Here is a 15,096-nt window from a genome sequence, read left to right as displayed (position 1 = left end):
GGCCCGGGAGAGGAACACTAAGGTGCTGAGCTGGGGAGCAACTGAGCAGGCACCAGGTACCGCCAGCAGAAGTAGGAAGGCGGGACGGAGGCCGGCGGCACTACATCTCCCAGAAGCCACAACGCCAACAGACCCCTTCCGACCTCTCCGCCCTCCCTGCCTCAGGAGGCGGGGCCGGGGGCGGGACTGGAGAGGCGCAGGGACGTATGGGTGCGCCGGCGGCGCCGAGGCGTGTGACGTTCTTCCTGTACGCCCCCTCGCGTCTCCTTCGCGCCGGCTTCTCAGGCCCAGAGACGTGAAGGTGACAGCGGGAGGTGACGGGGCTAGCCTCCGTGATGTTGGCGGCACGGCGGCTGCTCGGCGGGTCGCTCCCCGCGCGGGTGTCCGTGCGTTTCAGCGGCGACACGGTGAGGCCCGGCCTGGCTCGGGCCAGGGGTGTTCGCGGACCGAGATTCGATGCCGCGCCTCTGCGCGAGCCGTCCCGTGGGTCTGTAGAGCCTGCTGGAGAACCCTCCTCATGTCCTCAGGCCCGGCAGAAGGTTGCCGCTGCAGCCTGGTTGTAGAAGGGTCTTAACGGGAGGCTGACTCCTTCCGCTCCCCCAGGCCTTCTGGCTTCCCGTATTTAACAGCCCCGCGGCGTAGCGGAAAGTTTGCAGGACGCCTTGTCTCATTCCTTCCTTGCCACACGTCGTTGCCCCATTTTACAGATGCAGAAAACAGCTTTGGAAAGTGATATGCACCCCCTGATGCCCCTTCCAGTGCTCTGCTCCCTGTAGCGTCTGAGAAGTGCTTTTAGGGGAATGGGAGGCTTGAAGTCAGGTTCCCTTAGTCCTCAGCTGTGTCGCAGTCCACTGAGTCACATGGAATTCCAGTCCCCACCTCTCCTCAGTTTTATCCCAAGTGGGTCCCCCTCCATCACCTTCGTGTTCCATCACAGTGAGGTGCTTCTCTTCCATCAGCAAACACATTTTGCCATTTCTGCAGGGTTAGTAAGATAAGGCCCCTGATCTAACCAAGTTTGTGGCCGCGGAGGACAGCCAGACACGTAAATGGATGTGACATTACCGTGGGCTCAGGGAGGCAGTTTGGTGCCATGGCTCAGGAGTGGGCTTTGGCCACAGGTGTGCCTGGGCCCAGATTCCCTCTGCTGCTTTTGTCTGTGTGATCTTTAAGTTCTTCTTCCTCTGAGATTCTGTTTTCTCTTCTGTAAGCTGGAAAAAATCATTCCTATCTCAAGATTGTTAGAAGGATGCAGTGGGGGTTTGGTTGTAAAATGCTTAGCCCAGCTCCTGGTCGACAAGAAGTACTTCCTGTGTGCTGGTGGTAGCTATGATGGTAGGAAGAATTTGGAGGCTTAGGTCCCTGCCCTCCCCCAACCCAGCCTCTCCTAAGCAGGGAGACCCAAGAATGTAACTACTGGCCTGGCCCCTCATGGCGCCGGAACTTTGCTGGCCTCCTGACTCTCTGTCTCCCCAGACAGCGCCCAAGAAAACCTCATTTGGCTCCCTGAAGGATGAAGACCGGATCTTCACCAACCTGTATGGCCGCCATGACTGGAGGTGAGCGAGTGCTCTTAGCCTGGTGCGTTCTGAGGCAGGGCCCCTCTTCACTGCCCTCCCTGCTCTGTCCAGGCTGAAAGGCGCCCAGAGTCGAGGTGACTGGTACAAGACGAAGGAGATCCTGCTGAAGGGGCCCGACTGGATCCTGGGTGAGATCAAGACGTCGGGCTTGCGAGGCCGTGGAGGCGCTGGCTTCCCCACTGGCCTCAAATGGAGCTTCATGAACAAGCCCTCAGATGGCAGGTGTGTGGGGGAGGCAGAGGTGGGGTTGCAGGAGAGTCCTGGGGGTGGCAGGGGCTTGTCTGGGCCTTTGGACTGTTTCCTTAGAAACTAAGAGTGATTGAGGTGGGAAACTGTTCCAGGGGTTTAAGTGGATGGGAATTACAGTTTTCTCTAGTCTTACTCAGTGGAGATGTAAGGTGTAGCAGAATCCACACAGGATTTTGACTCAGGTAGACTTAGTTGTTCAAATCCTAGCTCTGCTTTCTAATCGTATAGCCTTGGGCAGTCTGGTCTTTTTGAATGTCAGTTTTCTTTTTGTAAATGGGCATAACAGTATTGTGCATGGATTGAAGAGGTAATCGTTCATGCAGCGTTTGGCCTGCACATTGGCCTGTACACAGGAAGCAAATCATAAATGTCAGTTACTTCAACTCCTTTTTTTTTTTTTTAAATTTTGTTTTGGTGTGCTTTAGATGAAGGTTTACAGAGCAAATTAGTTTCTTGTTAAGCAGTTAATACACATAATGTTTTGTGACATTACTTTACCTCCTTTGGGCCCAGAGATGTGGTGGAGGTTGAGGAAGGCTCTCTGTGACCAAGAGCAGAATTTGGGCTCTCAGAGGAAAGTACAGGGAGAGAGATTGGGACTGAGCAGAAGAAAGACCTTTCCTGTGATTATAGCTGTCCATAGATGGAATAGGCAGTGAGCTCCCTGTCATTGGTGGTGAGCAAGCAGAGACCTCATGAACATGTTAGGAGAAGTAGAGGGATGGGCCATTGGAGCGACATCTTTGAGGCTTCACTGGATGGAGTGAGGATGGCGTGGGGTTGAGGGCCCAGCCCTTGTGAGCCTGTAGCCTGGCTGACCTGCTGACCCCACAGGCCCAAGTACCTGGTGGTGAATGCGGACGAAGGGGAGCCGGGCACCTGCAAGGACCGAGAGATCATGCGCCACGATCCCCACAAGCTAGTGGAAGGCTGCCTGGTGGGGGGCCGGGCCATGGGCGCCCGTGCTGCCTACATCTACATCCGAGGCGAATTCTACAATGAGGCCTCCAATCTGCAGGTGGGCAGGGGGCAGGGCCTCGACGGAGGAGAAGGGTGCTAGGTGTTCACACCCACCCCCACTCAGCCGACACAGTTACTCTTAGAGTTTAGCGCCTGGTCTGTCAGAGGTGGGACTGGGAGAGCAGTGAGCACACCACCGTGCATTGTGAGGGGAACTGGCCCCCAAAGCCACCACCTCTGGGCTTGTCCTGAATGCTCCAGAGCCTCAAGTTGGGAGGTCTTCAAGGACCCTGAAATTATCAGCGGACTCGTGGAGTAGGCTGGGGAACTCACACTTGGGCGTCTTGCCTGCAGAAGGGTCAGGGTTTATTCAGTGATTCTTAGCTTGGTGACACCTGTGGGTACTGGTCCAGGGCCAGAGTCCCACCCCTTTCTGTTAGGCCCTGAGCAGTAGGGGGTGCAGGACTGGCAGCTAGAACAGTATCTGGCACATAGTGGCACAAGGTAAAACAAACAAACCGAAAAACACCCGTAGTGACCCTATAGGACAGAGTAGAACTGCCCCATAGGGTTTCCAAGGAGCAGCGGGTGGACTCGAACTGCTCACCTTTTGGTTAGCAGCCGAGCTCTTAACCACTGTACCGCCAGCACTATGTAAGTGGTGGTATTATTATTATCAAGTATCAAAAAGTAAACCTTAGGGTTTTTTCCCCAACTGTGGACCTAGTGTGTGCTCATAGAGAAAGAAAGAAAACCACAGAAAAAGAAGAAAAAATTCCCCACAGATCCCCTACCTAGAGAAACCACTTGTTTAACTACTTGTTGAAAATGTTGGTTATTTTCTTAAATTCTTTCTCTTTAGAATCATATATTTTGATAATTTGTTAAGTTGTGCTGTTACAGAGGTGACACGCATGTTGTGAAATTGCAGGCTTCCCGAGCGTCTCCTGCTCCTGCCCAGAGGGAGCTTTGGCCCTGGGCTTGGTGATGGGTGCTCAGGGCCTATACCACCCCTGGACCCCTAAATATGCACAGTGTCCCAGGTGCTCGGGGCCTGTCTGTACATAACCCTCCCCCCACATAGTTTCCCAGGTGCTCAGGGCCTGTACTACCCCTGCCCAGCACACACAGTTTCCTGGGCTCTCAGGGCCTGTACTCCCCCACCAACCCCACAGTTTCCTGGGCGCTCAGGGCCAGTGTCCTCACACCCCTCTCCAACAGGTGGCCATCCGAGAGGCCTACGAGGCTGGTCTGATTGGCAAGAACGCCTGTGGCTCCAACTATGATTTTGACGTGTTTGTGGTGCGTGGGGCTGGGGCCTACATCTGCGGGGAGGAGACGGCGCTCATCGAGTCCATTGAGGGCAAGCAGGGCAAGCCCCGGCTGAAGCCGCCCTTCCCTGCTGACGTGGGTGAGGCCCGCCCTGACCCTGGGGCCTCATCTCCACCGTTCCTGTGGAATTTGGGATCTGGCTTCAGGCCCCCACCGGACCATTGTGGCATTTCTGAGTGCCTTCTGGGCTGGGGGTATGATGCCAAGGGCAGGGCATCTGTGATAACATAACTACAGGCTCCCTCAGTGCCCCCTACAGTCCTCATCCTGTCTCAGCCCCCACGGCAGACCCTCAAACCCCCTCCAACCGGGCGAGCTCGTCTCTGGCTCTGCCTCCACAGCGCGTGCTCTGGGAGCTGGGGTATGGTGGTGAACAAGGCAGATACAGTTCCTGCTGGGGCTTGGGGCCCAGCTGGGGACAAAAATGATGAGGGGAAGAAAGGGCAGGGGTTCCTGGCAGGGGCGTGGGCCCTGCCCCACCCCCAGCCCAGCCGGTCTCCCCATTTCCCTGTAGGAGTGTTCGGCTGCCCTACCACTGTTGCCAATGTGGAGACGGTGGCCGTGTCCCCCACTATCTGCCGCCGTGGGGGTGCCTGGTTTGCCAGCTTTGGGCGTGAGCGCAACTCGGGCACCAAACTCTTCAATATCTCCGGCCATGTCAACCACCCTTGCACGGTGGAGGAGGAGATGTCTGTGCCGCTGAAGGAGCTGATTGAGAGGCACGCTGGTGAGGCCTGGGCCTGGCAGGTGGTGGGGAGGGCGTCCCTGAAGAGAGCTGGGTGCGGGGCTAAGGACCAGGGGCTGACAGAAGCCTGGTCCTGGCTTAGGCTGGGCCGTGTGCTGGCCTTAGCAGTGACCATCTGTCCTTTTGGGGGCCGACCGGGGCCCCAGGGGGTGTCACGGGTGGCTGGGACAACCTCCTGGCTGTGATCCCCGGCGGCTCGTCCACCCCCCTGATCCCCAAGTCTGTGTGTGAGACGGTGCTGATGGACTTCGATGCGCTGGTGCAGGCGCAGACGGGCCTGGGCACGGCCGCAGTCATCGTCATGGACCGCTCGGTAAGCCTCGCCCGTGCCTGCCTGGCCCTGCCTCACGTCTCCCTGGCTGCTGTCCCTTCCCTGGGCTTCTCTGAAAACCCTGGGTGTTCCAGTGGCGGCTGTGCTGTTGCAGGATGTCCGGGGAGCATGGAGGAGGCAGAGAATGCTGGACTGCCTGGCGGGATCTGGGATCTGGGGAGGGGGTGCTGCTGGGGGACCGGATTCAGGCTCCTCCCTGGTCTTGGGCGCCTGTTCACTGCCCCTTGTCACCGCAGACGGACATTGTGAAAGCCATCGCCCGCCTCATTGAGTTCTACAAGCACGAGAGCTGTGGCCAGTGCACGCCGTGCCGCGAGGGTGAGCACTGTGCCAGCGGGGCCTTCCCTTTGTCCCCCCCTTGGCCCTGGTCGGGGCTCTGAGCCCTGAACCAACAGCTGCTGCCTCTCAGCCTGCCGGGGGGCTTCTCTTAGCCCCACCCCCGCACGCCCCTCTTGCCTCGGCTGCAGGCGTGGACTGGATGAACAAGGTGATGGCACGCTTTGTGAAGGGCGACGCCCGGCCAGCCGAGATCGACTCCCTGTGGGAGATCAGCAAGCAGATCGAGGGCCACACCATCTGCGCCCTGGGGGACGGGGCCGCCTGGCCTGTGCAGGTACCTGCTGCCGGGCTGGTTGGCACGGGGGCGGGAGAGCCGGGGGGGCTGGATTTCGGGAGCGGCCTCACACGGTGCCCCCTCCCCCAGGGCCTGATCCGACACTTCCGGCCTGAGCTCGAGGAGCGGATGCAGCGGTTTGCCCAGCAGCACCAGGCCCGGCAAGCTGCCTTCTGAGCCTGCCCGCCTGCCGCCCTGTCCTGGCACCCTGTGTCCATCTGTTGGGTCCTGACAGTAAAGCAAGTGCTGGCTCTCTCCTGTTGCAGCGTCTCTGGCTTTGTCCTCCCTGCCGCCCTGTGGGTCTTCTCCTGGGTGGGACTGAAGCCGGGGAAGGATAGGTCAGTCAAGGTCACGAGTGAATCCCTTGCGTCCGTGTGTCTGCCCTAGGCCATGCCGAGCACCACCACTCAGTGCAGGAAACGGGGGCCTCGGGAGGGCTGTGCCTGGGGACTCCCCTCCCCATCACTGTGGCCTGAGGTGCAGACCCGGGTCTGGCCAGCACAGGCCTCAGGGTGGGGCAGGGTGGGACCCAGTGTTCCCTGTGAGGTTGTCCCCTGGCATAGAAAGGACAGGTTCTGTTTGGTCTGGCTTGGAGCAGATGTTTATTTTTGCTTTGTGGGTGGGTGGTGGGGTGAGTTTCAGAGGAGGGGAGAAAGGAAACACTCTTCTGACCAGGGGCTGGGCACGGTGGGTCAGAGGGGTGGGAAGGCGGGTACGGCAGCCCCAGGCTCCTCCTGGTTCCGTGGAGACAGGGATGGTCAGTTATGGGGGTGGGGCAGTGAGCGGGGTCAGGCCTAGGACCGAGCTAGTCACTGAGCTGGAGGGGCGCGCCGTCCAGCGGGTGCCACAGCTCCAGCTGGCGGTCATTGCGGCTCAGGCATTCGCGCCAGTGCCACAGATGTTCCCCACTGGCACGGCTGCTCAGCTGCACCCCGCCAAGTGTGGGGGGCAGGGGTCGGGAGCCAGCCTGGAGCCCACTGGACCTCTCACCCCTGCCCCAACCCCCCACTCACCAATGAAGTCGTTGGCCGTGCCTGGGTTGTAGTCCCAGACCGACAGCAGCAGTGTTTTCTGAGCCAGCTCCTCCCGGGGGCTGCGTAGAAGAATTCCTGCAGGGAAAGGGGCAGAGGCTCAGGGCCTTCCCAGCTTCAGGAACCGGCCAGGCAGGGGAGTGGCTCTGCAGGTCTGTGCCAGGGGTAGCTGGGACCTGCGCTGACAGGTGGGGCACTGACCCATCCCCTACCCCTCAGCAGCCAGGACTGCTTCCCCTCCTGCCTGGGCTGACCTCATTGTACTCGGGGTTCAGGGTCTTCTTCCGAACCCTGGTCTTGTACTTCGATTTCTTCCCCGCCTTTGGATGCAGAAAACTGATCGGGAGGATGGGGTCAGGTCAGGTGGGGCCCTGGAGAGGTGAGCCCGAGAGGCTGTGAGGAACCCCCCTTGCCCTTTCTGCCCACCTGCTCCCCACGCTCATACTCACAGGTGGACGAAAGGGTCTGAGTAGCCTTTGGCGTCCACGGGGGCGAGGTGGGCGCAGCGCAGCACGCCCACCAGCAGGCCGCCCCGCGGGGAGCTGTAGCAGAGTGACAGCAGGATGCGGACCCGTTCCTCCCCAGCCGCCTCCGTCTCCTCCTGCAGGGAGCTTAGGTCAGCCCCTCCAGCCCGGCCACCACCCACCCATCCGGGACCCCGGTGTGAAATACTGACTGCAGAGACATCGGGACAGTGGTTGTGTTTCGTGATTCAGTTTGCAAAGGCAGTCACTGGCCCGCTGCCCGTAGGGAGTTTTGGGGTCAGCTGTGCCTCTGGGGCCAGAGGGGTGTGGGGACTGATGGTCTCTGAGTGCCAGGAACATGCCAGGAGCTTCTAAGCGGCCTCCCCCTGAGCGCGGGGGGTCCTGCAGGGCGAGCCCCGAGTCACAGGAACCAGGTGGAGAGGCTGCTCTCCGCCCAGCATCCCCAGGTCACTTCCACTACGCACCCACCACTTTGCCCCCTCCACCGTGGGGACCTGGCTCGGAGTGTCCTTTGCCACACCCTGGCCCCTGGTGCTCCCCCGACCTGGGGGGACGAACCCCTTCTCTACATCTAAAGTAGAAGTCGGTTTGCAGAGAGCCTGGCTACTTGCTCACAGTTCTTGATAAAGGAGGAGTGTTCCATGAGCACCTGCCATGGGCCAGGGTGCTGCGTGGGGTCTCGGGCCAGAAGTGGGTGTCACGGGGTACTCAACGTGTCCACTGCCCCACCTCAGTGGGGGCGCACCCTGCCTGGGCTTGACTAAGCGGTGGCTGCAGCAACTTGTGGCTCCACTAGGGGGCGGCGGCACCAGGCCCTTTGTTCAGAGGTGGATGTGCAGGGCCCTGGCTTCAGCCTTGCAGGTGCTTCTCCCGGCCTGGCCACAGGGGGTCTTGCCAGGTTTCTAATCTCTGATGGGACTGCAGCAGGCCCTGAACTCACCCCCACTGCCCCCAGACAAGGGCTTGTCTTGAACTGCCAGCCCAGAAATGGCGGCCACACTGACCCCAGGGCAGACCCAGCTGCCGGGGAGCCCCTCCTGTCCTTGACCTTGTCCATTTGTCCAGCCCTCCCCTTTCGGGAGGGACAGACACCACCGGTTTCAGCCCCTGCGCCCAAGGCTGCCTGCGTCTATGCTCAGATGATCCTGAGCTCTGCCCCCTGCGGGCTCAGTTAGTTGCGCCAGTGTCCCTTGCTCCCTTGGGGGGAGTCACTCTCACCTAGCCACATGTTCCAGGCCCAGTTGGTCTCCAGGGCTCTGGGTGTTCATGGGGCCTGTGAGAAAGATGGACTCAAGCTCCCTGAAGCCTGCCTGGGCCTGGCCCTGGCCCTGCCTGGCCCACTTCAGCTCAGCCCCCAGTACTCTGGCTCCCCCAGGCCTGCCCACCCCACCCAGCCTCCCCCAGGCCTACTCAGCCCAGCTGTTCGGCCCACCTCGTCATACAGGGACATGCCGCGGGCTGTGTCCAGGCTCTTGGGCCCCTTGGTCTGAAAGAGCAGAGAGCCTGGTCACCTTGGTGAGACACTGCCCACGCTCCCCTCCCTGCTCATCCTGACTCCGGCTCCCCCCACCATAAAAGTCCCGGCCCTGCTTGCCAGCCAGTGTGCGACCCCTTTCCTAGGCACCCCGGCCCCACTCACCAGCCTTCGCTTCTCCAGACAGACGTCGAAGCTCCGCGCACAGTTGGGCACCAGCTTCCTCAGGGGCACCTGCAGTTCCCCTAGGGGGGGCGCCCGCCGGCACCGCCAACGCTGCAGTCATGGGTCCTCACACACAGCCTGGTGGCCGCCGGGTCAGACCTGGCTAGGCAAGGCCCCTCCCCCGCCCCGCCCTCCACTGGCTCCACTGCCACCGTGGTCCCTGCCCCCCCTCCGTGGCCCACCCAGGTCCTCACCGCAGGGTCTTGTGCTTGGCATCCTGGCGGGTGAAGCCGTGGTAGGTGAGGGTCTCCTCCCAGATAGGCCCCCGCGTACCACGCACTGTGTGTGTGCGCAGCTGGCTAGCCTGGGGGCCAGGGGTGCAGGTCGGGATTTCTTAGGACCCCAGGGACCCACCCTGGCCCGCCCCACCCGGCCTCCCTGATAGGGCCCCACTCGCACATCGCAGCAATGGGGGACTCAGTGCTTGGTGTCCAGGTGGTGCCCTGGACTGGGTGTGTGGCTGAGGGCAGCGATGGGGGTCTGGGTCCTGCCCTCACCTTGCTGGCACCCGGCAGCAGATTGGCCTTAACGTAGGTGTCCACGGAGCCTGAGGCTGGTGGCTTGAGGCCCTGGGAACAGACAGCGGTGTGGGCAGGCTGGTGGGCAGGCCAGTGGCCCAGGGACCCGGAGCCAGCCTCACCTTGGCACAGTGGGCCGTGCAGTGCAGGGAGCTGTTGTCCGCGTCGAAAAGCAGCGTGAACTCGAGGGTGCCCAGGCCAGCTGAGGGCAGGTGGCAGGCAGGTGAGCCCCACCTGGCTCCCAGCGCCCTCTCCACCCACCAGGCCAGATAGGCGCACCCTGGCTGGACTGGCCCAGGGGTGTGCCCTTATCCCCACCCGCACTCGCTGCTGTCGTCCGAGTCGCCCTGGGGCTCCAGGTCGGCTTGTGGCTGGGGTGCAGGGTGCGTGGTGGGGGCGGCGGGCCGCGGGCCAGGGGCACGCAGGGTGGGCTGGGCGAAGCGGTAGAAGTGCGGGAAGTAGTCGGAGATGAGGCGGATGGGCCAGATGGGGCCCGGGCTCACGTCGATGGCCGTGTGTTCCTGCATGCTGACGCTCTGCGGCCGCCGCCGGCCGGCCGCCGCCGAACCCGCCATGGGGGCGCGGACATAGGCAGCTCAGAGGGACCCCTGAGGGCGGGGCACCGGGGGAAGGGACCCGGCCGCCGGGACAGGAAGACAGGGCATCCCCGAGGGTGCCAGGACCTGCAGATAGAGCGCGGGCTCACGGCGGCACAGGACTGGGGACGAAGTGGGGGCGCTCCAGCCTGTGGACAGGGCCTGGGGGCGTCTGGTGGCGGGGCGGTCAGGCCAGCTGGATCACTCACCGCCCTGCGAGCCGCCTCCACTTGGCTCGGTTCGCGGCAGGTACTGAATGTGTGCTTGGGCGGCAGAGTCCGCGATGAGGTGACCCGTGTGAGCAAGAGTGTGATCAACGGGGCCTCCAGGAGCCCACGGTGGGGGGGCGAGGGGGGAGGCGCGCATCGAAGCCCAGAGGATGCGGCGCCTCCCTGCCTTCCCTCTAAGGGTTGCCCCCTAGTGCTGGGGCTCAGCTTCCCTGCCTGGATTCACACGCCCCCCTTCACATATTCTGTCAAAGGGAGTTATTTTTACCACCATCATGTGGCCCTGGAGGCTGGAGGGCCAGAGGTGACAAATGGGGCGTGAGGGACAACGGGAGGGGAGGGTGTGGAGGAGGGAAAGGGAATATAGAAGGAGGAAGGAAGTCTGGAAGGGGTGCAAGGGAAGGAGGGGCGGGGCTGTAGGGAGGAGGGGCGGGGCGTAGGGAAATGAGAGGGGAGGGGAAAAGGAGGGGAGGCGAAGGGGAGGGGAAGGGAGGAGGAGGGCCACCGCAGGCTATCCCCTGAGCAGTAGCCAGATCAAGCTTTTAAAATGGTGAATCAGATCACTTCACCTCCACCCCCCGTTCCCCCCGCCCCCCGGCTTGGAATAAAACCCTCTCTGTGGCTTGTCCCTGTGGCCGGCTCAGTGGCCCTTGCGTGGCTGGAGCCCTGCGCACCTCTGCAGCCTTCCTCCCCCACCATCTCCAGTGCTTTGCTTGGGTTCCTTGAAGATATCAAGCCTTGTACCAACGCTGCTGCTCCTTCGTTGACGATACTCCCTGCCCTCTGACCTGGCCCACTCCTGCTCATCTTCAGTCTCAAGGTCACGCCCTGTAGGCTTCCTTGGCTGGTCTTACCTGCCCAACATCCCTTCCCCATTCTCACCCCCTAATTGGCCTTTGGGGGCCACACCTGGTTTCTACGCAATCCAGGGAGTTTCACCCCCCTTCCCAGGCCTGGGCAGTGCCTCCATCCCTGTCAATCAATGTACGTCCCTGTCCTGTCGATAATGTATCCCAAATCCAGCGGCCCTCCTAATGGACTCACAGGAGGGCTCAATGACCCAAGGCAATTGTGGGTTAGACTGGCCAGCAAACAAGCTGTTTTCTGGTGATGGGAAGCTGGTGCCACGTCATCCTAGAGCTGTGCCCCCTCCTCACCTCTCACCCTTCTGGAGTAGAGATGATCCCCTTAGCGTGAGGCCAGCACAGTGGAGAGCACAAGGGAAGGGGAGACCCTGAGCTTCTGGGTCTAGCCACGCCTGAAGCTGCTTTATCTCTGAATTTTGTAACCACCATTCCTTTCACGGCACCCTGGTGGTGCAGTGGTTGAGCTTGGCTGCTAACCCAAAAGTTGGCCGTTCAGATCCACCTTGGAAACTCTATGGGGCAGTTCTATTCTGTCCTATAGGGTCGCTATGAGTCGGAATTGACTCGATGGCAATGGGTTTTTTTTTTTTTTTGCATTCCTTTTGCAGTCAGTTAGTGGGTGTTTTCTATCACTAGTCATGGCTGATATTGCCCAGACCACCATGTTCAAGTTGGACCACCTACCCCCTCAACTCACAGAACCCTGGTCTACATAACTGATGTGTAATCACACTATTATCTGTGTATAATGGACAATGTGTAATCATACCAATGCGTGGTCCAAGGTCTCACCAGGCTGTGAGCATCTCCCCCCACCCCAAACAGGGCAGCATCTGGCTGGTTCTCAGATGTGTCTCCAGCTCAGCACCTGGGACAAGGTAGGGGCTCGATGTATTGGAGCTCTACAATACAACACAGGGTGGTGGGTTCACCTCACTCATCTGGAGCCCCCGGTACAGGGGCAGCGAGGCCCAGAGGCCGACAGTGCAGCAGCTGGGAATTTGGGCTCTGGAGCCAGAGACGCAGTTCAAATCCCAGCTTGGGGCGGCCTCGGGCAAGATATCCGTCCTCCCTGAGTCAGGTGGGGGCAATGTGGGCCCCGTGTCACAGGGCTGCTGGGAGGGTGAAATGAGAGAAGTGACACCTGTACCTGGCACACAGCACTCAGTAAATGGCCCCTGCCGTGGGTAACAGTGCGACTGAGTGGAGGCCCCAGGCAGGAGGCCAGCTGTCCAGCGTGTTCTGCCCAGGATCACGGCCCCGCTACAGAAGAAGCAGGAACCACAGAGTTGGTGACGGCTCTTTATTCAGTCCTGGAGTGCAACCGACCTGGCTGGGCAGACGCGGGGACTGCTGGAGCCAGGTCCTCAGCTCCTGGGCAACCGAAAGCCGGCCAGGCAAGGCTGGTAGGTGCCCGGTGCCAGCAGCTGTAGGGTGAATTCAGTGATGATAGCCGTGAGCCCCCAGATGCGGTGTGGCCCGTGCAGGAAGACAGGCAGTGTGTACTGGGAGTGATCACGCTGGCAGAAGTGGGTATAGCCCTGATTCTGCGCCTGCAGCAGGTGGGCCAGGGGCAGTGCAAACACCTCGTCCACCTGTGGGCAGGAGGCAGAGGGAGGGTGGACAGCGAGTGGGCTGCTGCCACCCACTGGGACAGCCCGACTCCCAGTGTCCCCATGCTCACCTCCTCCCGGTTGGGCCTGAGGCTCTGGGGATCCAGGGGGCCCACGCTGGCAAGCACGGGCACCACAGTAAACTTTCGCTGGGGCAGGAGGGCAGGCTGTCAGGGGAGGCAGGGGCCTTGGGACTGGGGGAGGGGAGCCTGGAAGAAGACCCCTCTTGCCTTCCAGAGGCCATGTCCACCCAGCCTTGCCCCTGCGCTCACTCCACCCACACCAGCTGACTCAGGCCCCCGGTGCACTGGACCAGTCCAGGCTTCTGAGCCTTTCTAGACTGTTCCCTCCCCTTAGAAAAATCTGCCCTTACCTTTCTCTACCCTAAGATCTCCCACAAACCCCAGCTCTGTCCCTGCCTGCCCTCTGAGGCCTTCCCCGACCCTCACCCACCAAGCTGAGTGGCTCACCCCTTCACCCTGGGACCCTCCACTGACCTGAACCTCAGTACCCATATCTGTCAAAACACCAAACCCATTGCCATCAAGTTGAATTCTGACTCATAGAGACCCTATAGGACGGAGTAGAACTACCCCATAGGGTTTCCAAGGCTGTAATCTTTTTCCCACCGAGCAGGTGGTAGGTTTGAACTGTCAACCTTTTGGTTAGCAGCCGAGCGCTTTAACCACTGTGCCACAAAGAGAGACAGAAATACCTGCACCCAAGGGCTGTTGTAGGTATGAAACAAGTGAATGCCAGGCAGGTGCTAGGCCACCCTCTACCTGTGCTGGTGTCCATGACCTCTCCCTGTCCCTGGGGTCCCGCCTCCTAGCCCAGGGCAGGCACAGGCCTCATGGAACGGATGGCCAAGCCAGGGCATGGGGTCAGGGGGGCAGTGGCCTCCGCCTGGCGGGCTTACCTGGTCGGACACAGGCTGCAGGATCCCCCACACGTGCTGCTCGGGCACGAGCAGGCCCACCTCCTCCAGCGTCTCCCGCAGGGCCGTGTGCACCACGTCCCGGTCAGTGGGGTCACACTTGCCACCTGGGAAACTGGGCAGGCACAGGAAGCTGGTCCTTGGGTCATTAGGGCCACGGAAGAGGGGCAGTAGGGGTGAGGGGCTCTGGGGTCTGCAGTGGTGGTGGTGGCAGTGGGAAAGGGCCAGTGACCCACCTAAGCATCGTCTGCCTCTGTCCCTAGTTTGCAGGGAGTCTGTGGGCAGGTCACACGACCTCTGGAGGTTCAGTTTACCTCCCTGAGCAACTGGGGTGATAGAGAGGCCCTCTCAGTCCTGGGCAGTGCAGGGTGGGATATGGGGACCTAGCAGCTGGGGGGAGCACAGGTGGCGCAGTGGTTAAGAGCTTGGCTGCTAACCAAAAGGTCAGCAGTTCGAGTCCACCAGCCGCTCCTTGGAAACCCTATGTGGCAGTTCTACTCTGTCCTATAGGGGCAAGAAAGGCCTACAACTCAGACTCCCAAATGCCACCTACGGTGGCCCCAGTGGTGCTGACGTTGACTCTAGGATGCTCTCAATTCCCGCTGGGGGCAGGGCAGGGAGCGAGGTCCTGCCTTGTAGAGAGAGAAACAGCTCAGAGGCGTCCCCAGTCCGAGGTGACAGGGACGCGCGGCGACGGCACCAGGCTCGGGGGTGGGGACGGGGGGGACACGGATCGCTGACTCCTCGCCGCATCCTGGAGGCGGACGGGTGCTCACAGACCCATTTTACAGAGGCAAAAACCAAGGCGAGGGAAGCTGAAGTGCCTGCTGCCCCCGGGGCTCCGCTGCCATCTCTGGAGCAGGAAGGGAGTCCCGGTCGTGTACCTGACGTCGCCCTTGTGCTTCCCGGCCAGGTGGCTGGACCGCAGCGTGTAGAGCAGCGCCGGGGCCCCATGAACCAAGCACAGCGGCACGAGCACTGCGGCCGCCGCCGGCCGCGCGCGGTATCGGGCCGTGGCCCCTGCCAGCAGCCGGCGGCAGCGCCGCTCCCCCTCCGCCGACAGGAAGTCGGGCAGCATGTCCCAACTCGGCGCCGCCAGGACACAGGGGGCGCAGCTGCGGAACGACTTCTGCCCGAAGGCCTCGCCCGGCCCACCACGTGGGGCTCCAAAGTGCGCCGGCAGTGGGCAGGGCCTCACGGGCGGGGCCTGTCCGGGGCGGGGTCTGCTCTGGAGCCGGGGCTGGACCCGGACTCACAGTGAAATGGCGGCGGGGCGGGGCGGGGCGGGGCCTGGAAGGAAATCTAGGGCGGGGG

At 61.5% G+C, this 15,096-nt stretch overlaps 3 protein-coding genes across 4 annotated transcripts; 1 reads left to right on the top strand and 2 right to left on the bottom strand.

Annotated features, from left to right (window-relative positions):
• Positions 1–187: 187 nt before the first annotated feature.
• On the top strand, positions 188–6,059 carry NDUFV1 (NADH:ubiquinone oxidoreductase core subunit V1). 2 transcript variants are annotated; one of them, XM_004383650.1, is made up of 10 exons: positions 188–407; positions 1,477–1,559; positions 1,632–1,802; positions 2,664–2,847; positions 4,011–4,200; positions 4,636–4,848; positions 5,013–5,179; positions 5,434–5,515; positions 5,665–5,810; positions 5,901–6,059. In XM_004383650.1, exons 1-10 carry the CDS (start codon positions 336–338, stop codon positions 5,985–5,987), a joined length of 1,395 nt encoding a protein of 464 aa, XP_004383707.1. In that variant the 5' UTR covers positions 188–335; the 3' UTR covers positions 5,988–6,059. The 2 variants fall into 2 exon arrangements, with proteins under 2 accessions (XP_004383707.1, XP_023593923.1); XM_023738155.1 differs by having other exon boundaries at positions 293–407; positions 1,481–1,559.
• Positions 6,060–6,615: 556 nt separating this feature from the next.
• LOC101356327 (double C2-like domain-containing protein gamma) lies at positions 6,616–10,118 on the bottom strand. The gene is given in 11 exon segments (XM_004383892.1): positions 6,616–6,749; positions 6,827–6,904; positions 6,907–6,919; positions 7,096–7,177; positions 7,291–7,442; positions 8,759–8,812; positions 8,966–9,128; positions 9,220–9,329; positions 9,523–9,594; positions 9,666–9,745; positions 9,872–10,118. Coding segments are annotated over 11 exon segments (1,185 nt in total).
• A 2,430-nt stretch (positions 10,119–12,548) lies between these two features.
• Positions 12,549–14,860, bottom strand: NUDT8 (nudix hydrolase 8). Its single transcript, XM_004383891.2, has 4 exons — positions 14,667–14,860; positions 13,765–13,897; positions 12,917–12,994; positions 12,549–12,827 (listed from the first exon to the last, which is right to left on the bottom strand). The coding sequence occupies exons 1-4, from the start codon at positions 14,858–14,860 to the stop codon at positions 12,600–12,602; spliced, it is 633 nt and encodes a 210-aa protein (XP_004383948.1). The 3' UTR covers positions 12,549–12,599.
• Positions 14,861–15,096: the final 236 nt, after the last annotated feature.

Source organism: Trichechus manatus, unplaced genomic scaffold (genome assembly GCF_000243295.1).
Source record: "Trichechus manatus latirostris isolate Lorelei unplaced genomic scaffold, TriManLat1.0 scaffold00113, whole genome shotgun sequence".
Lineage (NCBI taxonomy): Eukaryota > Metazoa > Chordata > Mammalia > Sirenia > Trichechidae > Trichechus > Trichechus manatus.
This window is presented reverse-complemented; position numbering and strand designations above follow the sequence as displayed.